The sequence below is a fragment of the Antechinus flavipes genome, chromosome 5 (assembly GCF_016432865.1).
Source record: "Antechinus flavipes isolate AdamAnt ecotype Samford, QLD, Australia chromosome 5, AdamAnt_v2, whole genome shotgun sequence".
NCBI classification, from domain to species: Eukaryota; Metazoa; Chordata; class Mammalia; order Dasyuromorphia; family Dasyuridae; genus Antechinus; species Antechinus flavipes.
Window position 1 is genome coordinate 34,500,216 of NC_067402.1, and position 14,361 is coordinate 34,514,576.

Below are 14,361 nucleotides of genomic sequence, written 5' to 3' on the forward strand. Positions count from 1 at the left end.
GTGTTACTCTGATGAGAAATCAGCTCTTGCTATCATGTTCTTTTGCTTTAATGTAGTAACCGGTTTCTCTTAGGGCCAGAATTTTCTTCACCCTAGTTTACATCTTCTGGATATTTTATTAGATGAAGAGCATTGTTGCTGCTTAACATTTTTTCTCTCTTTTGTCTTTTTTTTTTTTAATTTAATGAGAGCATCTTTTTCCAATGAAAAAATAGGTATAGAATAGAAGCTTTAATCTTTTTAAATAGTCTGTGTCACTCAGGTTTTGAAAGCCTTGGTTAAAATGTTCTAAAGTGAAACGTGATTTCGGTACCCTTCCTTCCCGACTTGTTATGCACCCAAACCTTTACTAACCGCCTCCCCCACTTCTCCCTGGATTCTTTGTTCATCTTTCTAAGTCCCCTGTACTCTGCAGGCCAATATGGCCTCCGTCTGTCAGTGCCAGGCACGTTCTCTCCCTGTCACCCAGGCTTGGGATGCTTCCCCTCCTGCTCTCTCCCTCTTGGCTTCCTTTAATCTCAGCTGAAATCTCTTCTTTTGTTAGAAGCCTTTCCTGATACCGCTTAAGGCTATGGCCTTCCCTGGGCTGATTATCTCCAGTTTATCTATCCTACATATAGGTGTTTGCATATTGTCTTCTCTCTAAACTGAGAATAGAAACTCTCTTACTTTTCTTTATATCTTCAGCACATAGCATGGTGCCTGGTGCATAGTGGGACTTAGCGAAATGCCTCCTGACTCCTCTGACTGACCTACTGTGCATCAGGTTTGGGGATGGGCTGTCGGGACACAATATGGACTCTAAGAAGTAAATGTGAACAAATGAAAAGTAACTCCAAGTGGTCTCTTAACAACATAGATTTAACCAAGAACAGATTTTAGAGCTTCTCCAACTACTACATTTTTCAGATAAGGAAACTGAGTCTCATGGAGGTCACAGAGGTAACAAGTGGCAGAGTAGGGGTTTGTCACCAAAGTCCCATTCGCATTATAAGGCTTCTGAACAAATTAGCCACTTGATTATGTGCTTCTTACATCCAAGTAACAGTCATCCCCAAGAGCTTCTTTTCCTTTTAATATCACAACAATCCATTCTGGTTAAAGAGAGCAGGAAGAATGTACTCACAGCTCAGGATCATGGGGAATCCTAGACTAAGCTCTGCTGTTAAACACCCATATCCCAGAGCAGTGCTGCTGTCAGCATCCGGGGGGACCGGACAGGGGCAGTATCACAGAAAGAACAATCCATCTGGGCTTGCCTCCTACCTCTTGTCTCCATCTCGGTTTCCTCCTTGTCACCTGTAGTGTCTCCCTCAGAGGCTTGTTGTGATGACATCAGTCATGTATGTGAAGCTTTCCCTGCGCTTTGGCTCTTTCAGCTTGGAGCGCGTCCCCCGAAAGAGTTATAGACATGTTCTGAAAAAATGACGGGTGAATGAAATGATTGCCCTTTGATGAGTTATTTAGCACCACTTTAACATATGAGGTGTGACTGTAATGTAATGACATCAATTTCCATAAGCCATATACAAAAATCAGTCTCACCTTGTACTTCAGAAGGCAAATTTACACAGACTTATCATGAGGTTATAAATGTAGTGTCAAGGGTTTTTTCCCCTTGTATTTTAATAACAAAATGAAAAAAATGTTATCCTTACTTGGTCAACAGCAGAGTGACATACAGACAGATATGTTAGTCTTCTTTGTGACACAGGCCATGAGTTAGGCTTTTTTTTTTAGTTCCTTAACTATGTTATTTTAGGTGACTTAAATGCTGCCTGCCTGCCTTCTTTACATAAGTAAAATGGGTATATAATACTAACTCCTAAGTGAGACAGCACAAGTCCTTTTCATTCCATTTTACAGATGGAGATCCTGAGGCTCTAAGAGATGATGCAGTAGTTAGTTACCAGAAGTACATAAGCATTTCCACATCCCTCTTATTCTTTCCTCCTTCATCACTTTCACCATCCATCCATTTGACAACATATGCTAATTGCATTCTGGGAGTTCTTTATCTCCTGCCTTATTCAACATCTTTATTTTTCCCCAATTTCCTTTTACTTTCATCCCCTCCCTCTCTCTTCATACTCCTTTTCCCATTCCCATCACTTTTCTATTTTCTTTCCTCTCCTTATTTGTCTTTTATTTTTTTGTAAAAAGTATTTTTTTGAATTATACATACTTTACAACATTTATTTTTATAAGATTTTAAGTTCCAAATTCTTCTCCTTTCCTACCCCCCTGAAGACAACAGTTTGATATAAATTATCCATGTGCAGTCATATTAAAACATTTCCATATTAGTCATGTTGTGAAAGAAAAAAGAGAACAAAAGAGAAAACTACAAGAAAAAAAGTGAAAATACCATCTTCAGTCTGCATTCAGATACTAGACTTCATTCTGTGGTTTTAGATCACATTTTCATTTATGAATTTTTTTGGGATTTACCTTGGATCATTATATTGCTGAGAAGAGCTAAGTCTATCATAGTTGATCATCACACAGTGTTGCTGTTACTGTGTATGATGTTCTTCTGGTTCTGTTTCTTTCACTCAGCATCAGTACATATGCACATCTCCTTATTTAGAAAAGATCTGATCCAAAGACCTCAAGGACGCTGGCATAGTGTGTCCCCTTGGACAAAGCCAGCCCCATTGCTAGGACAAATGCAGTAACGTCTTCCAAGTTCTGCCTCCATATTTTATATATTTCCAGATTGTGAGGTGAACAGAAAAGCAGAGAAAAACCCTTAGGAAGGTAAGGAAAAGGGTGGCGTATATAGTGTGAGTAGAGTGCTGAGGGTGGGCAATCACTTGGCAGTTCCTCCAGGCATTGCACTAGAACATCCTATAGAGTTTACACTTGTCCCATCATCCCCTTTTGCTACTTTATGGCAGTGATGAAATCATAGGTGTAAATAGTGACATTGGCCATCCCAATATGTCAGTGATCTTGGATCCAGGGCCCTGTTATAGGTGCTGGTACCACAAATAGCCCATTGCTGTTGCCTTCTTCCTCTTGACATTTACTTCCCAGAGGGATGAGAGTAGGAGGGAAAGGAGGCATCCTGAGTCTCTTCCATTCTCTCTCTGGTGCTATCTCCCCTGTTTTAATGGCACCTCTTGGTGGAATAGTCAGAGAAGCTTTCCCTCTACCCTTCCCAGTGGTAAAAAACATCAAATAGCCATTTTCTCCCTCCTCTAGAAGTTGGTTTCTTGTGGTAAGTTGCCCTGGGGCTCTGACTAATATAAGCAAGAAAGAAAAAAACAAGTTTGAATTTTAAAAGGATTAATTCTTAAAACCTCCAGATAGGAACTTCATGGCCAATAATTTAGAATTAGAGGAACAAGGTCCAGGTAGAAAGGAAGATTTATGTGTGTGTGTGTGTGTGTGTGTGTGTGTGTGTGTGTGTGTGTGTGTGTGTATGTGTGTATGTGTGTGTGTATGTGTGTGTGTGTATGTATATACACATATACACATATATCTATATATTTAGTCAGCAAGATAAAGGTGAGAGTATTACCCTATATTTTAAGCTAAGAGAAAAAATCTGATGAAAAGAATCCCTTGGTACAGTTTTTATTTTTTAATAGAGATTGGCAGGGAGGGACAGAGAGGAGAATGGCATTCCCTACCTAAAAAGAGCCAGGCAGCCTTAGTTTGAAATATGGAAGATGAAATTTGTCATTCTTTTTATGAAAGCCTTTGTTTGTTTAGTAAAACAGATTTGAAAATAAATATCTAAATACAGGACCTGTCAGAGACTTGAACAGGTTGATAAGAGTCTTTATCTGACTTGCGTTTAGGAGGGAATTCAGGAGACTGGTTCAGGAGGCTGATTGACAAGCACTAAGAGAAGAGTTAGCCAGTGACAAAAATTCTTAAGGACTTGGTCTTTCAAAAGTGTCCGACTATTTGGACAACAAAAAGGAAAGAAATGTTGTATGGCAGAGGATGTGATCCTATTTTATACTTCCTTCTGAGAGCCCAACGATGACTGAAAATTCTGTTGCCTTCATATCAGATTCATTTCATTTCCACTCTCCCTGATCTCACTTGAAATTGTCCTTATGTGTTAGGCTGTTTTGTACTTGTGAGAATTAAAGTAGTTAAAGATCTTTTAAAAGTTCAAAACATTTTGAAACAGGTAAATCTGTATTCATGCATATAGTAGGTTCTCAATTAATATTTATTGAATGAAGGTCTGGCATATCTAAATAGATTATATCAATCCTTATTTCTACTGGCATATTTTAATTAGTTACCATCCACAGGCCTACTTTGCAGGATTTTTTCTTCATTCACTTTAGCCCATTTTACATGACTGAAAAATGGACAAATTAAACTACATTAGGAGGATAGCCATTTGGGTCTGACCAGTTTCTAATTTTGAACAGTTGAACAGTTTTTAAAAAGTAATTTTCTGATTTATGAGTTTGATTATTTCTGGTGTGTGTATATATCTATATATGTATGTCTATTTGGTGCAGTATAATAGCTGTGTAAGAAAAATGTGAGTGAAAACCCTTTGCCATTCTTAGTATGCAAGCTTTGTGACTTTGGGGGATGGGGGAGGGGAAACCAGGTATCAGAATATGAACAAGAAAAACAAAAGAATGAGAAAAGAAAATGCAGAACAGATAAAGAAGGAGTAGGATAAGTGAGTGCTTTACAAATGAAAGCAGATGTATGAAATTACAAGCTGTCGGATCAGCAACGGAAATGAAGATGATAAAGTGGTTCCCTGCACAGATTATAATTATTCATTTTGCCCAGTCCTGCATCCTTTCCCCATAATCCTCATGGGGGAGGGTGAAAGAAGGTACAGCAAGAGATGATGCTTCCAACGTGAGGGGGAAGGCTCAGAATCCAGAATGTCTCCGGAGCCATAAGACAATTGTTTATTTTTGCAGTTTGGACTGATCCTATTGACTCGCTGTTATTTTCTATGCCTTCAAAGATTTTTTTTTTTCCAACTAATTCTTCTGATTGATGAAAAGGACTGTGTTGTAACAAAAGTAACTGCAAAGTTTCTTTACAATTAGTATTGTTGGAGGCAGCCTGTATACTACACAAAACAAGCATCATTAATAGGCTCTGCTTTGACAGCCGCAGCAGATGGATGGCCTGAATTTAGATGGTGCAGAAGAAATGGAGTAGTTTATATAGACCTGCCTAAAAAGATGTGTTTAATAATTGCACTCATAATTAGATTGATTTTAACAAAAATGACAGTCTCATAGGCATTTAGACTTAAAGCATAAACTGTTATTACATTCAGATTCTACAAAAAATATCACATAGATATTCACTTAAATCTCCTGTTTACCAGGAAAATATATATATATATTTGAGGAGACGTTTTAATAGGTCCATGTTCTCATGGCTTTACGTGGGGTTCTGTAAGTAGCAAAACTGGAGATAGAAAGCACAAAGAGTAGAAGAAGAGCAATAAATCTATGTTAGTTTTATCGTTTGAGATGGATACATATCCCTGCCACACCCTAAAATCAGATCTTTGGCCATTATTATAAGTAAAGAATATTAAAAAGCCATATCATCAGTTCAAAGTGCCGCTTTGAATACTGAAGGGCCTGAGAAACGACTTGACTTGTGATTTCCTCAGTGTTGGGGGTCCCCAGGGAAGAACTCCCTCTTCCAATGCAGCTTGGTACCTTCTCTGCAACATAGAGTTTTAGTAAGATGCCCAGAAGACAGAGGCTCAGTAAGTCACTGAGGATCGCACCAATGCAGAGCCAGAGACATGACTTGAACCCAGGTCCTCCTGGCTCCTGCTTTTCCAGGTTGCCCTAGAGAGGACAGACTTAAAGCTTGAAAAAACAAACAAACAAAAACATTAAATGACCTTTGAAGGTTGCCTTTATTTTCTTTAACTCTAAATCAGATTTTATAAATTCAGTGATACCAAAAAAGAACTTACATCAGAATATATTCAATTGCCTTTTTGCCTTTTTTTAGTGATCTCCAGTAACTATCAAACCTGCCTGGGACTTCTGATGCATTACCCACCAATCGGGGATGTACATTCGCTTATCCTCAGGGCCCTTTTCCTTCGAGACCCAAAGGTAAGTCTTCAGGGAGAAACTGCTGTTTCTGACTTGTGGGGAGAGGACCTCATTTTCATAGAATATAGAGAATTCCTATCATGTTTATCCCGGAGTTGATCAGGAGCATTTGTCTAAAGTTTGTGGACCAAAAAGAGAAGCTGTCAGTGGCTTCACAGAGCAAAGATGCCACAATTAATTGTATTGAAGGGTGTTGTGTGAAACGGAAGAATGAGCCTCTGGTTCCTCCAAAGGGCCTGGTTGTGCCATTGTGCAGGGCTGCTAACTCAAACAGATCGCTCCCAACGACTTCCCCATGCAGCCACAGCTCATCTTTGGCGTCCCTCACAGGGGACCATGTGCCAAAGTAGAGCCTGGAGGGCAATCGGGAGACCAGCAAACTCTATCTGGAAAACAGACCATCACTCACTATTTGCATTTACTAGATACTAAAACCCTGCATTTATTTAATCCAAAGATTATGCTGTTCTAAATCTTAGAGTTAGCAGTATTTCAGATGGATATTTAAACAGGCTCCAGAGCAGATTTGCCCTATGAAAAATGATAGCGTTACACAGAAATTTCCTTTTACACTTCATAGAAGAAGTGTGCACTTTTACAACTAATGTTATATTTCTTGAAAATAAGAACATTTAATGATCTTAAAAAAAAATCTGTGAATCCTTACTGTTTTTGAGCCAAACAAAAATATTGGAAGAAGAGAGAAGGGGAGAGAGAGAGAGACGGAGAGAGAGAGTGCTCAAAAATGAAATCAAGGGTGCCAGGCTTTGGATGATAATCGCAGCCTTTGGATCTTTGGCAGACCCCCCAAAACAGTTGTGCTGGCAGCTTTGGAATTGTCTTAGAGTCAGTCTGTCAGTTGGTTACGCTGCCAAAGCTGCCTCTGAGCTACCCTGGCCTCGAAGTTCAGCGTCCTTTAGAAGATAGCTTTCATCACTAGCCGGCTCCTGTCCTTGCTTCATTCCTCCATTCATTCTTTTATGGATTCAAGAACATTGTCTCCTTGTATCTGTCGTAGTTTTCGGTAGAAATGTATACTTTTGCATCATTTCTTTTACATAAGAAATTACTTTGAACATCAGAAATATAATCCATCTTTTCTCTGATATATAAGAAATGTGTGTAATTATTGAAAGATTTAGGTTTAGCCTATGATATCAATCACAAATTTATTTTCCTTTATTTTGGTTACAAACAACAACATTAATACATGTTTGTAAAAGGAAAATTAAGGTAGAGGAGAGACTCAGTGCAAAACCATCAAATTATAAGTCCTACCTATGTAGTTGGGTCTTTTTTGTCATTATTATTATTATTATTATTTATTATTATAATTCAATTCAGGAGGGAGGAAAAGTATCTTAGTTAAAACCATCTCTCTTGATAATTTGTTCCTTAGAATCGCTTCCCATGAATCACTCATCTTATTTCAGGATACTGCATGGGTCCATCGGTATTATTAGTTAAGCCAGGTGCTTTTTCATGTTCTGTGGCTTTAATAGAATACTTTTCATGAGCACAGAAATAGCGTACATATTATGACAGAGGATAATAATGCAAAATCTAAAGGAAGTAACTAAACAAAGTACAATTATATCTTCCTTTAACTGAAAAAAAAAAAAATTCAGTCTGTTAACAAAGGGAATTCCTTCATTCATATTCAAATAAGAACATCTTGGATATTGAACCAAAATGCTCAGTAGTATTACAGAATATAAGACCTTAAGCATTAAAGTCAAAGCCTCTATAAGCTTTAGGGAAGGTCCAGGTAATTAGGTAAAATGAAACAGATTTAAATGGCTCTGAAAGTCAGTCCATTGCAGGATGTTCATGAAGCACTGATGGTGTAATGATGATAAAAATAAAAACAAACCATGTCATAATATGGGACCCACAAGTTTAAATGGTAAAGGGAGGTACTTGGTTTGCATAGGTTCCTATATTAGGAACATAACCTAATTGCAAATATTCACTAAATAGCATCTAGTACTAGAAAATTCATCAGACTAATAATATCCCAAGGAATAGATGTTATCCATTTATTTTTAAAGTAGAATGTGATCATTCTTAACAGACAGAATTGATTTGATGGTGAAATTTTTCTAGCTCTGTAGTATATACCATCCAAGTGCAAGATGTTTACCTTCATTGAAAGGAAAATACAAGGAAAAAAGATAATTTAGCAAAAAAATAATAATAATAATTAGCTTTCATTTTTATCTTCACATGAACCCTGAAAGTAGGTGATATCATCCCCATTTTACAGAAATGGAAACTGATACAGGTATCAGTTAAGTAACTTTCCCAGACTTCCATAGCAAGGATCTGAGACTGGATTTTGACTCAAGTTTTTATGACTGCAGGCCCAGTGTACTATCCACTATATCAGCTAGCTGCCTAGGACTAATATTTTGTTTTAGTTTTTAGTAATTATTATTTTCAGGCTACTTTGTAATTCTCAGTTGTAAACCAATAAGACTGAAAAAAAATTGATCTGTTCTCCCCACAGAAGGCATCTATATATAAGTGAAACAACAAAAAGGAAAATTAAGGTTAGTTACACAAATCCTTCCATCAATGAATTAGTTAAAAGATGAGATTTAAAGTATGAAATCACTACCACCTCTGTACTAAATACAGGTAGCAGTCAAGGTAACATCATTTTGCAATGTGATAATGCAATGATGCCTTGTAACTATCCCCAAAGACCAGAAGACACTAAGAAATTGAGAACATATGAGATTTTTAAATATAAGTTTTATTGGTTTTCATTTTTTAGCAGAAAGTTGCCAGTTATTTGGCAAATGCTGCTTATTTAAATAAATTAAAATTAATAGTTATAATAGTCTTCAGTCAGAGCAAGCACATATTTCTGTCCTCCCAACAATTTCATAGAATGTCAGCAACCATCCAGTTCAACCTATATGTGAATCCAGGCAGCACAGGGGAGAGAGAGCTGGAGTCAGGACCGAGACACTCACTAGAGGGGTCACCTTAGTGTCTGTCTGTCTCAGTGTCCTCCGCTGTAAAAGGAGAATAAAATGTCCCCTCCCTCTCAGGGTTTTCATGAGAATCAAATGAAGTAATCTGGGTAAACCGCTTAGCACACACTTGGTACACAGTAAGTGCTTCGTAAATGCTTATTCTCCTCCCTTTCCTGTCCCTGTACCTCTAAAACAGCTGCCAAGTGGCCCTCTGAAGACCTTTGTTAAAAGGGTTTCTACTTGAAACGGTTTCTGAACACTTGTTCTGAATTGTCATTTTCCCTAATAGCAAGACTAAATAGAAATTGGAAGAGAAAAGAATTAGGCGTCAGGAGTCCAACTTGCCCAGCTCTTTGAACCAGCCCTGAGTCATGAAGTCCTGAATTGTCCAGGCTCCCCTTTCCAGAGGGCCCTCCTATCGTGTACCGCCCCCCCCCCACACCCCCAGAATGTGGTACAGTGTCCTGGCCGGATGGAGGCCAGCCCCGGACAGCCCCTCCTAGCCCCGGCGCTCTGCGGCCATGTCCTCCTCAGTCTTGGCAGCCTTACCACGCTCTTGTCTCCTGTGGAGCTCGCAGCCGGTATTGGACCATAGGGTACCATAACATCATTTGAAATTAAGATATTCCTTGATATCCTGTAGTAAAATTGGTCAGAATCAATTAATTCTTTTGAAAGTCATTCTGTAACAGACAAACAAGGAATGTCAGAGGGTGCAGATGAAAGTTTAGAACTAAAGTCTACCAAGTTATTAAAAGTAGCTCAAGTAGTAGGACCTAGAAATACTTTAAGGTATATTTGTTAAGCATATTTGAGGATTAAAACGTGGAGCTTAATATAACAATCCGCCAAAATTGTCCATGTGACCTAAGGCAGATTACCATCGACTAAGGATTTTGGTGTCCCCTCAGGACAGCAAGACCTCTTAGAATCATGGCCAAGGTGGAGAAGGGAAGAAAGAAGCTTCTGGATAGGTTGGTGGGAAAGCAGAAATACTGAAATCTTAAGAAAGACGGTTTTACTGATTAATCTGATGTTCTAGAGACTTAAAGAACTGTACTAAAATCCCTCATTCTGTGGGGCAGGGACCACCAGGGTTCGCTGAAGAATAAAAGCCACAGAGCACATCCTGCTACCCAGTTAGATTTCTAAACACTCTCCCATCTTCTGTTCAAAGTGTGTTTTTCTGCCTTGTTTCTTCTCCTCTCTCCATCTTTATCTGTACCATTTGCCTTTTACAGTTCCTGATTACCTAATACTATATAGCTAGTAAGAAATCGATCATTTCTGAAATTTTTAGACAGAAGAAAGAATTAACTATTACTCTTTCCTTTTCTGATAGTAGAAATTATGAAAATATTGTCTCACTTTTTACCTTGGTTTCTTAGTGGGCATAGGGATGATATGAATAGAAAAGAAATAATATGTGAAATGTAGGCAGTCATGAAGTCTTAGACTGACTCATAAGATCAAAACATATTAGAATCACTGCACAAAGTATTTGTAACAAGTTGGATAATTAAAATCTTCTAAATACCCTCTTTGTGTTTACTATCAATATATATAGGAGGGCATGTAACAAGGGACATAGATTTGCCCAGATACTTACAAGTACTGATATGGAGTTAGGGTTTAGTAACATGGAATTAGGGGAGGAAATTCTGTAACAGATTGAAAGCACAAGAATTAGAAATTGTGAACCTTGGTCATTGGCGTTCTCCTAGCAAGATTTTATCTTCAAAAAGGAAGATATTTGAACCCACAGTAAAATAATGAATGAAACTTCACATACTTAGACAGTCTGAGTATTGTTTGAGGTTTATGAAAATCTATTCTATATGAAGAAATGGGATGCAAATACGTAGTACCATATGAAAAATTGTCACAGACTCTTGTACCCCATATATTATAAATATGGGTTGTAGACTTTCTTTGTCAGCTTCCTGTCCTAATTGTCTCATTTTCTTTTCTTTGGTCATATCACCAGCGCAGAATAGATTTTCAGACAGAATCTCTTGGTTAAACTAGGAGAAAAGGAGGGCCAGCTGAAAAATATGAAGTGATTAAAAAACAGAGTTCCAACCAGAGTTGTTCAAATAAAAAAAATTTTAAAACCCAATTAGAAACAAAAGTCATAGAAAATGTGAACATATTGTGTTCCTTAAATAACCAGATGTTCCTTCTCTCCTGAAGGCAGTAAGGGCTAGGAATAAAAGGTTTAAAACTATTGTTTTAAGTTAACTGTGAATTTTGCAAATCTGTTTTTACCCTTTAGCAAATAAAATTCTAATACAGCAACATAAGCAAAGTAATTTTCATCATTGGGCGTTCTTATTTGTGTGTTGTTGTGTGTGTTGAAGTGTTAACCTTATCACAATGACTTATTACAAATGAAATACAGTACATAAAAAATTACCATTGTAGATTCTATGCTAGGAACTTGCCAGCTCTCCTTTGTCAGTCTCAGAAGCTCAAATGTTTCTCAAGAAATATACCTCCTAAGTTTGTAAGCAGCCCATGTAACTGTTTGCAGAAGAAACTAGTTAGAAATAAGGCAGTTTAATTTCACAGAGCCATTCATGTATATATAAACTGACTATAAAAATATATAACATGCACTGTTCTTAGACTTGTCCAATTCAAATTGGGCCTTCATGTTTGAGACAGTATTAAGTTTCATTTCTTTATCTGACTTGTAAAATGTCAGATTTTAAGAAAGTAATTCAATTAAATATTTACTCATAATGTAAAAATGAGAATTTTATATATGTGTGTATAATTACACACATGTACACTATGTGTATGTATGTATGTAAATGGAAATGCACATGACAGCATCAGTCACATTGAATGACTTCAGCAAAATGGGTCTTTTACAGAAATTTGTACTTCAGTAAGTCAGTATTCTAAAAATTGAGAAGTAGTGACTGACTTCAAGCTCCCAAGGTCAAACTAAATATTATTTCTGCTTTTAATTTAATATCATATAAGAAATGGTGACCCTCCAAATAGAGAGAAGCTTGGCTGTTTGAACAATTTGTGCATAGAATATCAATTTAATGTTCTTTTCGTGGTGCTGTTTTACCTGCCAGAGATTTCTAAGGTGTCTTCACATGCCTGAAAGAGTGGCTGCTTCATTGGTATATTGATGTGCAGGTTTCTTTTTCCTTTTTTTTTTTTTTTCACATTCCCCGTCATCAATAAATTGGTTTCTAATACCTCCTTAGGTAAATTTACTATCAAAGAGTTGAAAATTTACTTTAAAAATTGGCATCATGAAGATTTTTTGTGTTTGTACATTCTGTTATACTCTTCTCATAATTAAGAAATGAGGAGAAAATTTTTGATATTGCTATTAACATTACCATTCTTTAAACATTTGAATACATGTATTAATTTATGTTTTGTTTTTTGCTAATAATAGATATATTTTTACATCCAAGCCACAAAATACATATTTTAACTATAGATAAATACTTAGGAAAGTTTTGTTTATGAATTCATCTAACTTTTAAAAATTATGTAAATTAACCAAAAAAAATGCAAAATTGAACTAAATGTTTATCTTTTCATTCACTATATTTTTCTTTAAGAAGTATGCCATGTATTTCTCTGTTGTGATTTTTGTGGTCTTAAAAGTATCTTAAATAATTTTATATTTGTTTTGTGACATTTTAAATAATATTTTTCAGTTTTACTTCTTTTTTTTTTTTTTTTACCAAAAATTTTGTGTTCAATTGGACCAGATTGATTTTAGTAAGGTAATGAAATATTCTTTAAATTATAATTCTAGTTAAAAGTTAATATTCTATTCTTCCTCAGGCAACTATATTACCTAGGGCTTAAATGGCTATATTAAAAATATAAGAAAATCGAAGTTTAAGAACTTCTAAAGAGAAGGAAGTTATATTATAATATTCCTTTAAATGTGAGTCACTCTTTTATAGTATGTGAGATACTTAAAGAGACTTAAGCATTCTAACAATTCACTTCAACACAGTTCTTAAGGACCTAATGTGTGTCAAGCACTGTGGCAGATGTTGGCTATACAAAATAAAAAATGAAGCAGTCCTTTCTGAATAAAAAGTGCCTATTTAAGGTAGGGCCCTAGTTTTTTAGTTGAAGGGTCAGATTCCATTATAGTTAAACTCTACAGATCGTGAAATATGACTGTATTGAATGTGATTTGAAGTAAATAGACCATGGCTATGATTTGGAAATCTTTTGATTATAGAAACAAGGTAGTGTTTATATTAGTAGAATTTGACCTGCAATTCTACTCTAAGGTACATCATTTGGGGGAAGAGGAGTGTCTTATTGTACTCTTCATGACCCCATTGACTATAATACATCAGGCTCTTCTTGCCTCTATATCTCTTGAAGTCTGTCCTAGCTCATGTCCATTGTTTCCATGATACTTTCTCACTCTCATTCTCTACAGTCCCCTTTTGCCTTTAATCTTTCCCATCTCAGAGTCTTTTCCAGTGAGTCCCATCTTCTCATTCCATGGCCAAAGTTATTAAGTTTCACCTTCAGTATTTGATCATCTAATGAATAGTCTGAATTGATTCCTTTGCATATTGGCTGATTAGATCTCCTTGCTGTCCCAGGGACTTTCAGAAGTCTTCTCCAGCACTACAATTTGAAAGGATCTATTCTGCAGCATTCAGTTTTCCTTATAGTCCAACCTTCACAGCTGTACATTGAGATTATAAAAATCATAGCTTTGACTATACCAACCTTTGTCTGCAAGGTGATGTTTCTGCTTTTTAGTAGGTAATGCAGACTTTCCATAGCTTTCCTTACAAGGAATAGGTGGTTTTTAATTTCATGGCTGCAGTGCCTTCTACAGCAGTTGTTGAATTATAAAATCTGACAGTGCTTCTATTCTCCCTCTATTTGCCAGGAAATGATGAGACCAGTAGCCAGGACTTTAATTTTTTTGATGTTAAGCTTCAAGACAGCTTTTATTCTCTTCCCTTTTACCTTCATTAAGAGGTTTCCTAATTCTTAATTAATTGTAGAGGGTGTTTAAATGATTACCAGAAAATGATAGAAGAGCTCGTCAGATGTCTTTTTTTATGCACCCTTAATTCTCATCTTCTTTCATAATGTTCTAAATAACCTATTTGTTAATTACATAATATTATGATGATCTATCATGCATAATAAATATTTCAGGAAAAAATGAAAATAACTAAGAATGGACAGTTTTTAAGAAGTATGCCCTAATCTCTTGATTAATAATAGCTATTTATGTTGCATTTTTAGGTTTTCAAAGAATTTTA

General features: G+C 36.4%; 1 protein-coding gene across 1 annotated transcript in view; it reads left to right on the forward strand.

The window, feature by feature from the left end:
• TBC1D5 (TBC1 domain family member 5) overlaps positions 1 to 14,361 on the forward strand; it is a 587,873-nt gene that overhangs the window by 474,143 nt on the left and 99,369 nt on the right. The window contains exon 18 of the mRNA XM_052000341.1: positions 5,983 to 6,089. Within this exon, the coding sequence (XP_051856301.1) occupies positions 5,983 to 6,089 (107 nt within the window). The remainder of the gene's footprint in view (positions 1 to 5,982; positions 6,090 to 14,361) is intronic.